The 16,214-nt window shown below is 44.9% G+C and overlaps 1 protein-coding gene across 13 annotated transcripts in view; it reads right to left on the bottom strand.

The window, feature by feature from the left end:
• Nucleotides 1–16,214, bottom strand: part of NIN (ninein) — a 93,397-nt gene that overhangs the window by 61,081 nt on the left and 16,102 nt on the right. For 7 of the 13 annotated variants that reach the window (XM_074365536.1, XM_074365535.1, XM_074365538.1 and 4 more), the window contains exons 4-6: nt 12,019–12,100; nt 2,332–2,421; nt 589–758 (exon numbers count right to left, since the gene is read on the bottom strand). In XM_074365536.1, the coding sequence (XP_074221637.1) occupies nt 589–758; nt 2,332–2,421; nt 12,019–12,100 (342 nt within the window). The remainder of the gene's footprint in view (nt 1–588; nt 759–2,331; nt 2,422–12,018; nt 12,101–16,214) is intronic. The other 6 variants (XM_074365539.1, XM_074365547.1, XM_074365537.1 and 3 more) reach the window with 1 other exon arrangement.

The raw sequence follows: 16,214 nt of genomic DNA, 5'->3' as shown, positions 1-16,214 counted from the left end.
ATCTCTGATCACTGGGGAGTCAGACACTCCTGAGGGTAACAGAAGCCTGGCAACTGCTGAGCCTGCGACAAGGACAAAGTTTCAAAGCTGCTTCACCCCACCACGAGAGAGGAGATGCTAGCTGCTTTTCTTTTCTTTTCTTTTCTTTTCTTTTTTTTTTGAGATGCTAGCTCTTGAAATACCTGCACACACTGCTTTCATTTCCTACCTGTCACGAACACTGCATTACAATTTGGGGGGAGGCAGTTGGTCAGCTTTTTACATAACTAAAAATGACAGTGCCATGGAGGAGAGATAGTCCCAAGAAAATCTAGAAGTGGCAGACCTCAGGAAATATAAAAATAACTGAATTCAAAAAGGTAAAAGCATACAGCATGCACAGAAAAGTCAGTTCTCCAAAAGTTCAGAGATGAAACAAACAATAGAAAAAGTAGTCACATATATCCAAAAGGCAGTAAGATTATCAAGTAGTTGGTAACTGAGAAAAGCCATAACCCCCCTCAGTCCTCCTGTCTCTGCACAATGATGTGGGTACCCATGGGTATCCACATCTGTGGTCCAGGTGGATGTGCCTGTCCAATGTCTTACCTCACTGCGGTCACTGGCTGGGACGCGTGAAAGTCTCGCTTCTTCATCTAGTGGCTCAATCACGGTCACCTCTGCAAACTCCTCCACGGATTCTTGAAATTCAGGTAAGGATCTCCGTCCATAACGCTTCCCACCTCTAACGTATTTGGGCTGAGCTTCCAGAGTACAGTCTGGGCAAGGAGACAAGAGTTGAGGCCACATTACATGACAATCTCAGCCCTTAATTGACAATCACAGCCTTCAGACACAGCCTCTTATACCAGCCCCAAAATAAACCACCACCATTTGCCAGTTGTGGCGGATGTGGGCGTGTGGGAGCCACCAGGTCAGAGGCAGAGAACAGCTTCTAATTCCGAATGATTTATAGCACCCCAGTAGGTCTCAGCATAGGATTGGAGAGATGCTAAGCCAGCAGTGAGGTATTTGCTTCAAAGTGCAGAATTCAGATCAGGACAAATTGAGGGGTCATAGCTGTTCTTCTGTTAAGCTCTGTTTTGTAGAGAAAGGGAGAGCAAGAGGGAGGGATCATATTACCAAAGAGACATGTTGAAGGAAGCCTTGGAAAATGATGATAAAATGAACACCATATCAGCACTGCAAAGTTAGCATTCACACCAATGGGTCTGGAACACACCCCTCTCGTACCTTAGTGACTCCTTTGTTAACCCTCTCATTTTCTGATCCATCGGACAAGAAGGATGACTGAACAAAGAAACTGACACACTGGGATCCTAATCAATTAATGACAGCTCATCACTTATTTGAAACCTGGCATCCAGATTTCATGATAAAATTAAAAGCTGTAGAATAAAATAGCAAATGCAAAACCGCATTAAGAAAATGGTGTACCATGTTCTTTTCTCTTCAGGAGCTTTGGTGTTGTACAAAATAAAAAGGAATCTGCAAGGAATCTCTTGACCTTGAAGGACTTCAGTAATCTGATATAACATGTCTCAGGTTCAACCTTCACCACTACCTTCACCTTCTCCACCACCACCACCGCCGCCGCCATCACCACCACCACCACCATCACCACTACCATCATCACCATCACCATCACCACATACTAACCCTTCTCTACAATGGTAGCTTTAAAGCAATTAAATAAATACTTCACTCAATGCAAATATCAGCTCAGATATATATTTATTTATTTTAGTACCTTGTGCAGAGTTAGAAGAATAAAATATTCCATTAAAATATAAGATTGGCAATGCTTTGATTTCAGTTCTTATCACCCACACAGACATGCTGTCTCTCTGGAGAACATAATATGCGTTCTGTTTGAACATGACAGTCTTAACAAGATTTGTCTGAACTCAGACGTGCAGATTTTTAGATGAGGTCTGTACACATATCATCAGAACAAGGGTAGCTGATTAGATAAGAGCTAAAAGAACAAAACCCCTCCTTTATCACCACTGAAACCGTGTTAGGGTAGCTATTATTCTGCAGTTTCCCTGGGAGGACTGGTGACCCTGTGGACTAACTCTGTCCTCCCCCCTCCCAGCCCTTCCTCTAGGATAAGCTCAGATTTCACAAATGTGGTCGGAAACATCCCGAAAATGCTTGGCGAAGCTCAGAGTGAAGTATTTATGTCTGTTCTATAATTTCTAGCGATATTTATATCCAGCTTTTTCAAAGCCCCAGCCAGGTCATTTCATTAGGTCGAGCGATTCTCTGACAGGAAGTGTCCAAGCATACAACATTTATATTGAAAGTCACATGCACATTTGAAGGTACCTTTTATCAGAAGAGAGTGTGTCAGCTTGTGAGCATTCAGGAGCGGCCCAGACACCCGAGCTACTTGTTGGCAGCTGACAGCCACAGATGCTAGTCAGATAAGAGGCAATGCAGAACCATCCTTAATTTATTACATACTCTTAAGGTTTAGTGGCAGACAACAAGATACACCATTAGTGATGATGGGGGCTTGGAAAAGATTAAAAGGAAAGTGCGTAACGTCAGACGGTGGAACGTGGGATTTTCCCAGCGTGAGAAAACAGTCACAGTCTGGGGAAGGAAGTGGCACAAGAACTCTTCCTGCATGCTGTGCTTTTTCAGAGGGAAAAAAAGTAGTGGGACAAAGCAACAGTCTTAAACAAAACAAACAAAACAACCCACAGTGATTTAATGAAAAACCCACCTGTGGATGAAGTGGTTCCCTAGTGATTTGCTACTAAATACTCGATGCCATGTAAGGAGGGGTGGTGGATCTGAAACAGCTCTTTTTATTTTTTAATTGAAGTACAGTGAGTTTACAATGTTGTGTCAATTTCCGGTGTACTGGATACAGAAGTTGTGGTATATTTATACAATGGAAACAGCTCTTTTTCTAAGCAATGAAAGGTCATACACCATGAACATTAGGGATCCTGTGGGGTTTTGGTTTATTTATATAGTTACTTATTTTTCCATTTTCATTTTTAAATTAATTTTATTTTTTAATTATAAAAACCAATTTTGAGTAAACTGTAAGTTAACTTTCACAGAATGTTACATACATCACAAAGTCAATTTCTAGAGCAATCTATTAAAATGCATAATCTTTTCGGAAGATATTAGCACACGCAAAGGAAAAATGGGGTATTAAAGTCTCCTCATACGAAATTTCACAAACCATCCATGGAGCCAGTAAAGACTTAGACTAATCACACCAATTAAAAATATTCACCTTTTTGACTTAACACACTCACATATCCTTCTATTTAGAGCATCAGCCTCACCGCACTTGCAGGATAAGAAGGGGAAGAGAGCAAAATAAGGGGGTCCAGAGAGAACACTTGTGGGCCACAGCCATTGCTGTGTCAGGCACCTGAAAACTGCAAGGTTCTCCTTATCAGTCTCAAGCAGGGCTTTCGAAGTGCACAGCGGCAGGCCACCAAACAGGAGACCTCCGTGGGGCGTGTAAGATGCTCTTGCACACAAATAAACGAGGCCTAACTCCTTCCTCACCCTGCCCACAAAGACTTGCCAAACCACAGCCCTGAGGCAAAGTTTCTCTCCTTTATGAGAGCATCCAGGTGTAACTTACGTATTTCAGGGTTTTATCCTGGAACAATTTTATCTATGCCAGATAATATAGGGTTATTTAATTTACTAAGAAATGAAATGACTTACATATAGCTTCCTTGACCATAAGGGTTAGTAACTGCTCCAATCATGAGCCCCAGGAGGGACATGAAAGCTGATAGGAAAAAACCAAACATCAATCAAGCAACTGCTGTACTTTCAGCGTTTTATTTCCTTGAATGTATATTTATGATTCTGCCTGGATTGTCAGGTTTTGCAGCCATTTTCCCTTCTTTCCTATTTTCCCTTTTCCCTGTTTGGCATCAGTACATCAAGATACAAATGAGCTTTGAAGGACAAGTCCAGCCTTCCCAGAGCAGTCCTGGACTCCTGCAGCCCCTGACAGCTTGCTATGAGAGGCACCAGGAGGAGAAACTCCAGAGCTGTGATAATGCTCGCTTCCCAGAATCGGGATGAACCACAGGGCACATGGATGACTTGTGAGGAGAAGGTCTTGCACTTATGATAAAAGAAAAAGTGGGATACGATGTAAATGAAAGCGACCCCTTAGAACAGGGAAACAGGGCAGCTGCAGGCAGAGAAGACCTCCAGCAGCCACTCGCCCACCCATGCCTCCCCCAGCACTCTCTCTCTCTCTCACTCTCTCTCTCTCCCCCACCCTCTCGCCAGCAGGGCAGAGCGCACTCCATACCCTTCCTAGAAATGACCCAGCCACCTGTGCGATGCAGACTGCCCTTTGAACCCTCAGTTCTCCCAATGGCAATAGGCAAAGCAGTGACGACCCAAGAGGAAGCTGAAATAGTTACCCAAAAGAAAGCCTAAATACTATTTATTCCATCAATGCTTTAAAAAAAAAAAAAAAAAGAGCTTAGGCCTGGGGATGAGGCACATATACGGGAAGTTAAAGGGGAGATTCGAAGGTGCACCCCAGTGTTAGCTGGACTCATTTACTGTGTATTGACTGAACATCTGCCATGGGAATGTATTATGTTGTACTTATTGAGAGAGAAGGTGGATATTTTGTCTTTTTTTTGACTCAAATGACCCCATTCCCAAAAATCACCTGAGAGATTTCCTGGATGAAGAAGGAAGCCCTGCCTCTGCGGTACTGATATCCTTATTTTGGAATTGCTCATGCAGACCCTTGCTTTCTACTTCCTTTCCTGCCCCATTTAGTTAGCCTGGGAGGTCGTTCCCAGAGACACCACCCGCTGCAGAGGACCTTGGCACAGCGGGAATGTCAGCCTGAGGCCCTCCATACTACTGCTCAGCTCACGAGATTCCTGAAACCCATTCAAAAATGAGAAGTCAAAAATGAAGCACATGCAAACCTCAGGACGGGCACCCCCACGAAGCCTCCCTGGGAAGAGGCGGTCAGGCAGCAAACGAGCACCGCCAGCCCCGCTGCACACCCCACCTCCTCGCCAACTCTGAGCGCACCACTGCACAGGGATCACATGTCAGAGTGCAAACCCGCGCCCAATACTAAATAAGGGAGAGGGGAAGAAAAGAATCAAAGGGAGACAGAGACAGAGAGAGAGATGGAGACAGAAAGAAGCAGAGAGAGAGACTGAGACCAACAGAGAGAGAAGGAGGTGAGGGACAGAAGATGGGCAGAGAGCTTGAGGCCTCTGGAGGGAGGAGGAGGGGAAGCAGGAGGAAGTGATGGGTTAGGGACCAGCAGGCAGGGGAGGAGCGGAGTGAGGGGCTGAGGAGGAGAGGAGGGCAGAGGTGAGCAGGAGAGGGAGAAAAAGGGATGAGGAGGGAGACGTCCTAGGGAGCGGAGAGAAGAGGCCAGGAGAGAATGAACAACATAAAAAAGACACCTGGAAAGCCTTCGGACATTATCTGCCATTTCTTCTGCCTCCCAGGGTGCCCCCCATCTCTGTGGGGGCGGGGCATCAGCAGGCAGGGGCCTCACCCCACACTCCTGTGGGCACACAGCCCTCCCCTAGGCACCATGCTCACCCGCCATGCCTCTCTCCTCGGATCTCCACACCACATGCACATGTTCAGGGGAGGCTCATGGGTCCTCCCTGGATGCAATGACAGAATTTTAGGAGGGGCCTCCACATCCATTCTCACCAACTTGAGTGATGTCTCCTGCTGGAATACAGGGGCTTCTGCACAAAAGTAATAGGGTGGCTCTGATTAGGCCTGCCTGGAAGGGAAGATTTGAAGGGAAGGCTAGCCCTCCTCGAGGGGGTGGACGGGTGCAGCCCGGCAACCTCAGGCTGACTGGTCTGACGAGTCTACCTAAGCCCTAAAGCAGGTGAAGATCAGTTAACAGGAAGAACTCTGAGCTGATGATGATGATGTGAGAGCTGACCAGCCTCTTCCGGGAGGACCAGTCTGCCGCTCCCTGTCCGAAGGCCCTGCCTGCATCTTGAGCTATTTTGGGGAAGAAGGTAGAGAGTCACTTATCACCTAACTGAATCCCCCTCATTGTTCAAGGCTCAACTCAAAACTCAATTCTTTCAAGTAACTGCTTGGCACAACTTTCATGAAACCTTTTTTTCTGGGAATTTAGTGAAACCCATGCTGTTGAGTTTCCAATTTAATAATGATGCTGGTCATATTTTTCTAAAAGCATTTTATATGTTAGAATGACCTAGCCAGCCAGACTGAATGCTTTCCAGGGCAGCAGGGCTTCATGGAAAGAGCCTGTGGGCTGTGGATTCAAATGGACCTGGACCTCGGTCCTTATCAAGGCCAGGAGTACTTAACGTCCTCAGGCTGAGTCTCCTCATTGGGAGGAAGGGAAAACAGCAGGAGCTCCGAGGGGCAAGGTCACGGCTCTCTCAGGGAGCTCCTGCCCTGGAAGCTCCGGCCACACCCCACTGGGTCCCCCCTCCCGGACTCCTGGGGGACCAGCGGTGGCCTGGGACCAGCGGAGCAGAATCAGGGAGAGTCTCACCGCCCCCAGCCATGCAGCAGATTCCTTGACCTTGTTTGCTGCGATGGGTAAGATTACTAGCAAATGCAGTGACGCGGTCCAGCGCATCATCTCAGAAACTGCAGCTGCCTCTGTCTCACTCCTGCCCTAATCTTCTCCTCGTCATCTCCTGTCCCTTCATCAGTCAGCTGACATCAGAGGACACACCAGTTCTCTAAGACTCCCTGTAGAAAACTATCAGTTTCTTGCCCCTGGTTTGGACACCTTCTCACACACTGGAATTGAAATAAACTGACATCAGCACAACTTCCAGGCAAACAGTTTCATTATCAAAATCCTTCCCAGCCTATTTAATTTTAAATAACAGGGGTATCTCTCTCTTTTTTAAACATATACACATAATATTTTTATAAAAAGAGTGCCTTCCTACTCTCTGTAAAATCATAACAGTAAGTGTCCTACAGCATAGTGGGATAGCGGCTTAGTCTCCGATTACAGATACACCATCCTTTGCGTAACCAATACGCTGCAAATACTTACGCTTTATATATACATGTATTTTTTAAATTTTACTGTTTTAAATGACTGTCCTTAATGCACATCTTTGTGCACATCCACAATTATTTCCATAGCATAAAATCAGAGAGTGGCATTGATTAGCCAAAGGCACTTATAGTTTTTGGTGCTTCCCGTTTTACATAATTCCAGGAAGGTCCTATCATCCTACGTGACCACCAGTGGGCACGAGTGTTTCCAATTCCCTCTGACCTGAGGAAATGAACCTTCACACTGTCTTTTTTTGGCAGGGGGGAGGTAACTAGGTTTATTTATTTATCTATTTATTTATTTAATTTATTTTAAATGGAGGTACTGGGGGTGAACCCAGGACTTCATGCATGCTAAGCACGTGCTTTACCACTGGGCTATACCCTCTCCCCCACCTCACATTGTCTTTTGATGGTGGTGGTGGTTAATGGTAGTGATTTTACCTTGCTTTCAACTTTTGAAGAAATTTTCTGGTCCTCACTGTTAGCATCTCATATATACCAAGGGAACAGGGAACTAAGTTCTTACTTATCTCACTCAACCAGAAAGAGGACAAGAGAACATGCCTGATGGGCCATCGGGTGTGTATCTCCTAAAAACAGGGCCCTCAGCCAGAGTTCAGGGCCTGATCCAACTCTGAATACAGTTTGAAACACAAATCTTCAATCACTGTAAAATCGGGATCTCGCCTGCTGTCTGGTCATAAGACCTGCTTCAGTGGACACTTGCTGAGCGAATGAAGAGATAGGTGTTTGTTATATTTATAGCTTCTCCAAAATATAAGGAAAATAACTCGAAGTAGGGCAGTTCCCGGAATCAGGAACATTTATGACCCAAAACCCTCAATCATCTGCACTGAAACCATGCCCTCCCTGCCTTATTTTTCTAATGATTTAGCTTTTCCAAACTTGAGTTTTCCCTCCCAGATAAACAAGGAAAGATACTCTACATGAGCCACATCAGGGAAAGAAGGGGCTTTCGGCTTTATGCTAACATCTACCACAGAGCAGAAATCTAATGCAAGATGCATCAAACAAGGACAAAAACTCTGGGGAGCAGATCCGGACAGCATGCTGATACCATGTAGCTTAGACTCTGTGCCAGTATTTCCACTACAAAAATCCTTCAGCCCAAAGCTATAGCAAATTGAATAAATAATAATAAAGTTGTTGTCCCTCCCTTAGTCTAGGAAAATAACTTAAACATTAAAGTGTACATATAGAAACAAGGAAGCTCTGCCACCAGCAATGCTGATCACTCTGGAATTGACACAGGACTCCCGACATCCCCAATCCATTTCTCTGCCCTTATCTGAATTTCAGTGTTTTTCACTGTGTTGCTGTTACTGTTGTTTTTGTTGCTTTTTAGGGGAAAATCTCTCTCCTGAGAGTCTTAGAAGCAAGAGCATCGGAGTTAAAAAGATGCTGCAAACCATCTAGTCCACACCCTTTAATTTTAAAAATAAAGAAACCGTATCTCAGAGAAGTTATAAATGGCAGAACCCAAGACTATGGAACTAATGACAATTCCATCTCCTCTCAAATCCCATGATAGCTTTGCTTTTGTATGATTTATAAAGAACTGCCTTTTATTAGAAGAATATAATGGCATAAAATACACTGGGCATTTGTCCTTAGGAAGCAGAAATTTACGGTGTCAGTTTATGTTGGGTAAAATCTTACGGAAGCACAAAGCAAGCTTTTTTCATAATGTAGATGTCATTCAGATATTTGGAGACAACACAATTGAATCTTGGAGCTAAATGGATTTTAAGCACTTTCCAGTACAATTACCTTCACATATGAGGTAACCAAAGACCACAGAGGCTGTGATTATAAGGCCACCCAATGAGAGGGGCAGAGCCAGCATTTCATAACTGCTGGCTGAAGGGTCTTTCTACCACATCAAGCTGGATTTTCTATATAGTCAGGTGCAGCATCTGATATTTTTGACTTATACAAATCTTATAAAGTATCAATTCATGACCCATTCGGTGCCTAAGGCTGTGCACTCTGACCCCCCTATTTTTGCCGTCACTTTCCATTGTTTAAGGGTAATCCTTTCTCTCCAAGTCCAGTAGGCCCGCTGATTTCAAAAGGCAAGACAAAAACGCCACAGCCCTGGCCCCTTATTGTAGAAGATGAATTAAGTACAGAACAGCCACATAATGCTGAGGACACAGGCGTCCCTGTCAGTGCTGATCAGGTGAAGCTTGCTCTTACTCCCTCCTTTCCTCTGCCTCGGGCCACTGGTCAGAACCTTTCTGGCCGGGCTGTGCTGACAGGACTAGGTTGCCCCCAGCTCACCCATCTGAGGGTCAGCATCTTTACACCAACGCCTCCTGGAGCCCAGCCCTGGGTGACACAGCATCAGCGTCTTCTCTGCTGTGATTTGTGAGACTTCAGTTAAGCAACATCCCTCTTTCGAGCCTCAGTTCGCTCATGGATAAAACGGCAGCGTCCGCGCCAGCCCAACAGCCACGCAGCCTGGGATTTAAGGGGTAGTTATCTTCTGCAAGGGGAGGAAAGGGGGGAACTCAGGGGCCTCTCAATGCACAGAACTTGAGTCCTGACCTTTCCTGCTCTGTCTCCCGCCAGCCAAGCCAGGCAGCACGTGGGGTGGAGTCACGGGGCAGCGTGAGTGGGAGAACGTTTGAGGGAAAGAGATGTGTGATCCCCAGAACAACTGGAAGGGCCAGGGAGTGACAGGCAGGAGACAGAGACGCTCAGGAACAAAGAAGGGATGACTCCCAGGCTCAGATGAGATCAAACTCTTAAAGCACAGGCTTAATCCTAGATTCTACTGGGTCAAGTCAAACCTCAGGGGAGTCCCACATATGCTGGATGAAATGATATCAATACGAACTTGGCTGCCTCATTACGCTGATTAGGGGCAGCTCTGTGACAGAGGTTCGCTGCAACCCACCCAAAGGATGGAGCACACAGCGAACTATAAAATCCTTCTGCCCGTCGCCCTGGAAGACTTGTCCAAATCATGGCCTCGGGCTAAACAACAGTAACTGTGAAACCAGCGTCTGGAGCTGGAGCTGGACTCACAAACCCACTTCCTGGCTGCCAGCAGGCTGGGCCAGCCATCATCCACCTCCTCATCCTACTCTCCTATTATTCACATCCCAACACTGCACAGTTCCAAGGGCATCCTTCGCATTTGTGGTTATCATCAATTCTTGTATTTATTATGTCAATTTTCGGGCAAGTAACAGTACAGATTTTGAAGAAAGGGCAGCAAAATGATCCCATGGACTAGTGGCAGGGCTGCCTATCCCAAACCCGCAGACACCCCATTACAGGCACAGAGACGAACACTGAACTTAAGCTTATGGTACCTACACTCATATTAACTAAAAGGGGTGGGGTGGTGTCACCAGAGCTCTAGTCAGGGTGCCTAGATCTCACACACTATTGTTATCAAGATGACAACCTTAAAAAAGGAAAACTACCAATAACATGTGAGGACCACTCCCCCGCCATAAGCACAAAAGTCCATGTTCCAGCAGTGGTCACCCACAGAAATTTTACTTTTAGTATGGAAAATCTCTAGAATGCAACAACCTCCCTCCCAGGCCCACTGGGGGCTCTTAGAGAGCTCTGGCAAACTCCAGAGTTGACAATAACCTTCCTAGTGGTGGTCACCATTAGCAAAAAGGGGGAGGTGCAATCTGGAATCCAAAGCACTGCTAAATGCAGAGTTCACACATGTGACACAAGTCTGCAGCGCTGCGGAGGGGACAGGGAAGAACTGAATGAGCGGTGAGGGTAAGAAATGAGCTCCCAGCCGGGCTTCTCCTGCACAGGTCACCCTGCACGACTCCTTGTAGTGACAGTATGTTAATGATTTCACTTCAGTCTCAAAACTGGACCATAGTTTTAGTGTCCTCTTTTTTTAAAGTCATTGAGGTTTATTGAGGTAGAGTTTACATAGAGTAAATTTCACCCTTGTGGTGAGCAATTCTGTGGGTTAGAAAAGCTCGTAAAATCTGTAGCTACCATCACAATCAAGTTATTAACAGTTTCATCACCTCCAAAATTCCCTTGTGCCATTTTATAGCCAACCTCTAACTTTAGCCCCTGATAGCCATGGATTTTTTTTTTAATAAAACCAGACTGTCTTACGATATAAATTTCAACTATTTTTAGACTTCCCCTTAAATATTTACCCTATTTAATTGACTCTAAAACATAACCTGCCCCCCTCCGCACCCCACCCTCAGATTTGAACATTCTGAAATAATGAGGTGTCTTACAATCAATGACATTATAATTAGGAAGAATTTTTCTTCTTAGAGATATATAAAACAATGATGGGTCATAATTTATGGTGCCTTTACAAAAAAAAAAAATCAGTGAAATACAATATCAAGTTTTTCATTTCATACCATTCATTGAATACTTACTATGTGCTAGGCATCCGACCGGGCCCTAAAAATACTAAAAGAGACAACATGGTCCAAAAGGAACCACCACTTGAGAGGAGGAGCTAGAAAAACAATTGCCATAAAACATGATAATCTCGATAACAGAGGGTGTCTGCCTCACTAGGACTGAATAAAATTATCTCTACGCTGGCCACCCTTCTTCTTTCAGACAAAATCCTCCCCAATTCACATTGCTCCAGGTTCACAGGAAAGGAGGACAGAGGGAGCTCCACGCTGCTCACTCCAGGAATGAGCTACGGCCACACCATCTGACACATCGCCTGGGAACAATCCAGTTATTTCTTCCATGATTCGCTCTTGTGGTGGAGAAGTCTCATCTTAGTGCATCACAGCTGCAAGGCTTTTACGACAATGTCAAAGGACAAGACACTGAAAATAACTGCTCAATCTAAGGGAGGCAGATGCCCCAAATCTTTTACAGACATGCTTCCAGGTCCCCAAATTCTTCCCTGGACAACTTTGAAAGTGGAATAAAGAGAAAAAAAGTTAATGTCCTTACCTGGTTCTTGAAAGTGTTCTTCATTTGATAGCGTTCTAGACAGGATAAGGATTAATGCTTCTTTAAACTGGTCAAAATGCACCTAAAAATAAACAATTCAAAATCAATTCAAAATAGTTTCCACAGCCTTAAGGAAGCAAACCCACCTACAAGGTTTCAGAGCCATTTGTTGGCATCCTGACAGCCTCAATGTAACCTGAGTCACATAACCTGTTTTTGTTCCATTTTTCCTTCGTTTCTCTCAAGCACTGAAGAGAAAACAGGCTGATCATTTCTGACAAACCAGTGTCACGAACACTAATATCAAATATTTATTCAACCCTGAGGGGGGAAATGACACAGCAAAACCCTCTTTATAAACTCAGAAAAAAACCCTCTTTATAAACTCAGAAAAAAACCCTCTTTATAAACTCAGAAAAAGATAGGTTTTGAACCCTTAGCTCCTTTTATTTTTCTGAACAAGACCAGAAGAAAAAGATGTTAGGTTAGATATTAGGAGAAACTTCCCAAGTAAACGATCCTTTGTTACAATGTCCCAAAGACGCTTTCATCTCTTAAGACATTCTAGAGAGGAGTAAGCTATCTTTCAGGATGACTTGAATAGCGTCTTGCCTGAGGCAGGTATGTAATATTAATCTCCCAAGGCCCCTATAAACAAGCAGAAATCAATAGCAAAGACAAAGGATAAAAGAACCCTTGGAAACATTCTCCTGAATTCTTAAAAATACAATTACCCTGACTGAAGTAGGAAGGAACGTGAGTTTTACTTAATACTCAGTTAGAATTGGGATATTATTTTGGTTAAAAAGGTAAAATCATTTTCTTTACGGCCAAGTATATTCTTCCGTAACTTAAATTTATATAATCTCACCGTGGGGCAGAAGGGAGAGATGGTTTTTCTTCCTACCATAATTCTAGTTTGATAACGTGGCACCTATTATACAGAAGCCTCTATGTAAATACAAAGTTGGTAAATTTATCATCTTTGCTGCTGTGGGTCTCTTTGGACATCATTATAAAACATTGCCTAGAGGTTTCAATATAAGGGCCAGATAAAAACCACTTTCGAATTAAATTTGAAAAAGTAGCAAACCTCATTAGTTATCTAAACAATGAAAGAAAGAAATCATATCTTATCCACGCAAATCAATGCAAAGGAAGGAATCCACTGAGATGCGTATGTCATGAAATCGTACATGCTTGCAATTTACCACACTCTCCATAATACGTGATTTCTCTACCACATTCATTTTGATTACTTGAAATTGCTTTCCAAAATCATATTCCTTTAGATCACACAGACTAAAAATCAGCATATTTATGGAGCCAGAGCAGAAGTCTGTTAAGAGAGGGAGGGTATCTGCTAAGGAGCCAAGGTGGTACAATCAGTGAAAGATTAAAAGATTGTAGAACTATAAACTGTGCTAATTAGGTTTTATGGCTGACAAATCACTGAAAAGCCTTAGGGAGGGAGGGAGGCCCAGTCCTGCCAGAGTCAGACATGGGCTTCAGGCACTGTGGCATCAAGCTTCAGATATTAGGGGCAAGGCTGTCTTCCTAATCAGCCAACCCATAAACATCACATACGCAAGCCTCTCCCACTCAGGTGCATCTCCCACCCCGGCATCAACTACTGCTTACCAGAATCATGCCTTCCTCTCAGGGTGGGCAGTTGAAGGGTTAGAGCGCAGTCTCTCTGCTGCAACCACCTGACTCAAGGTCCTGACTCTGGCTCAGCCACTCACTTCCAGCTGTGAATTGGCTAAATTACTAAACCTCACTGAGCTTTTGTTTGCTTGTCTTTAAAAATGGGGCTATCTAACAACTAAAGTTTATGATTCATACAACAGGTCTTTATCGAGCAACTGCTATGTGCCAGGCCTCACTAGGATGGAGCGCATATTCTCAGGAAGTGTCCTGGGGGTCAGGTGGGTACTGTGCTAAGAGCACAGCACGGATTTTATGCTGTTGGCACCACCACCTCCTCACAGCGGCTTGAGGAAGTTAAAATGAGAGTTGTGTAGGTGTCTAGAGCTTCCTGGGACTTGGCAGGCACTCAGGTAGGTAGTTGACATTATAATAGGAACAGTAATGGGGGTGACTGTTCTCACCACCTTTACAGAGAAACGGGGCCGTATTTTCAAGCAAAGCAATGGGGCTGTGAGAGTAACCAAGCAAGCCAAGTTGGGGACGTGGGGTGACCGCAGAGGCCCAGGAGCGACCCCCCACCCCCACCCCGGATCTGTGCAGCTGCCGGGCATCAGAGGAACTGATCCAGTCTGCCATGCTCCGGGGCCCCAGCTCTGCAGTTCTCCTCTCTCAGGGAGCCCGTGAAGCTGGAGTCTCCCATTGCCACAGTTATTGAGTCGAACAGAAGGGGGCTCCTGTTTCAGAAGGGAGGCGCTTGCCTTGAGATTTTCAAATCCTTTCCATTTGACTCTGCGGGTCTCTGCTGGGGCTTGTCAAGGTGTTAGTTTTGCTAGAGGTCATTGGAAAGAGCACTTCTGAATTTAGTCCAAACACAGTTCAGCTCAGTATTAGCCATGCAGGTCACTCGGGGGTCTCTGTGTCTCAGTTTTACTCCCCACTGAAAAAATGACACAGACACCTATACTCTGGAAGTTGATTCTAATCAACTTCCAAGACTGTATTAGTTATACCAGAATCAAGGGACACTTAGGCCTCACACAAACACACCCAGTTCTGAGACAGTATGAGCCTCCCTCACACAGGCAGCTTCTCTCGCGGCCTCAGTGATGGAGAGCATCACAGACGATCGGGAAGCAAACAGCGGTGTCCAAAGCGGAGGAAGGCGTTCTCTTCTCGTGGAAAATGCCGCTGAACCAGCTCAGGAGCTATTTCCTCTCATCCTACCTGATTTACTACAAGCGTTATTTCTCCTGCTTCCCAGCCCACTACAGAGTAGAAGCAGCAACAAAAAGACAGGGCACTTCAAGGTAAGGACAAGAAGTCACTACTGACATACTTGGGTCAAGAAAAGATATTAACTATCCTCCTTCAAACAAAAATAAGCATAATTTGTTATACTTAAAAAAAACTTTTAAAAAAAAGACATATGCACTTAAAACCTAATAGGCTGGGGTTATTGAGTGCTGAGGCAAGGAACTGCACGCTGCTCAATAAATCCTGGGGGTACTGCTCTTACAATACAGAAGAATAACTGATAGACCAGGACGATGCTAAGTGATCAAGAATAACTTTATGATGTTTATTATACTCTTTGGTAGGGTAAAACCTCTATAAAATTTTTTCAATCCCCAATGGTTAAATGGGGTAAGGGATTCAGTTATTTGAACATTGTATTAATGGGGGTTCTGGATAATGCTGGATAAATGGGGGTATTATTGTAGGTTCGTCCTTTCTCGGACAATTGGCCATTTGACTCACTCACATCCATGAGGCATCCCTCCTTAGAACTGAGGGAAAGAGACTCAGAGAAGGCCTGTGTCCCGCCCAAGGCCACACGTCTTGAAGTGACAGAGTTACTTGGAGAACCAGCCCTTCTGACTGGACTCATCAAAGTCCAGCCACCCTGCCTGCCCCAGGCCCACTCCACTCCTGGTCTGACCTCTCAGGGAACTCCCTCTGCTGTTCTAGGTCAAATCTTTGACTTTACACAAGGCCACCAGGTGCAACACTGGACAGTGGGACTTTAGGAGACACAAGAGCATGAAAAGCCATGACCTCTGCCCTCAAGTGGTTTACCAGCTACACTCCAGATTCCAGCATGTGTCAGGGGGTGAACAGGAAGGAGAGGGGGAGGTGGTTAGTAAGCATGAGGTGGAAGCTGGTAAATGCTTTGAGAGAGGAGGGGAAAAGCTGGTAGGGGTCTCTGATAAGTAAGCATGTCCTACTAGGCCAGCAGAGGGGGAAAGAGGGCCAATTCGACTTCTCCAAGATAGCCACAGGCAGAGCTTAAAGGTTTCCATGGACTTAGGCTGTATTAAATCAGCAAAACTGTAGAAGAAAAAAGGTCTATAAATGACTATGATTATTAACCAGGAGAGACTTCATAATCCAACAACGTCCATCTCAGTGCCCCCTTCTTCCCTCACAAAAAGAATCTTAAACCCCAAACAGAAACCAGGCAAGCTGATCAAAACTGGAGCAGCTTTAAGTCCTAAATTGATCTTCATTTTCCTTCTTGCCAGGGCGTAGGCACTGGACCTTCCACT

Source organism: Camelus bactrianus, chromosome 6 (assembly GCF_048773025.1).
Source record: "Camelus bactrianus isolate YW-2024 breed Bactrian camel chromosome 6, ASM4877302v1, whole genome shotgun sequence".
Taxonomy (NCBI): domain Eukaryota; kingdom Metazoa; phylum Chordata; class Mammalia; order Artiodactyla; family Camelidae; genus Camelus; species Camelus bactrianus.
This window is presented reverse-complemented; position numbering and strand designations above follow the sequence as displayed.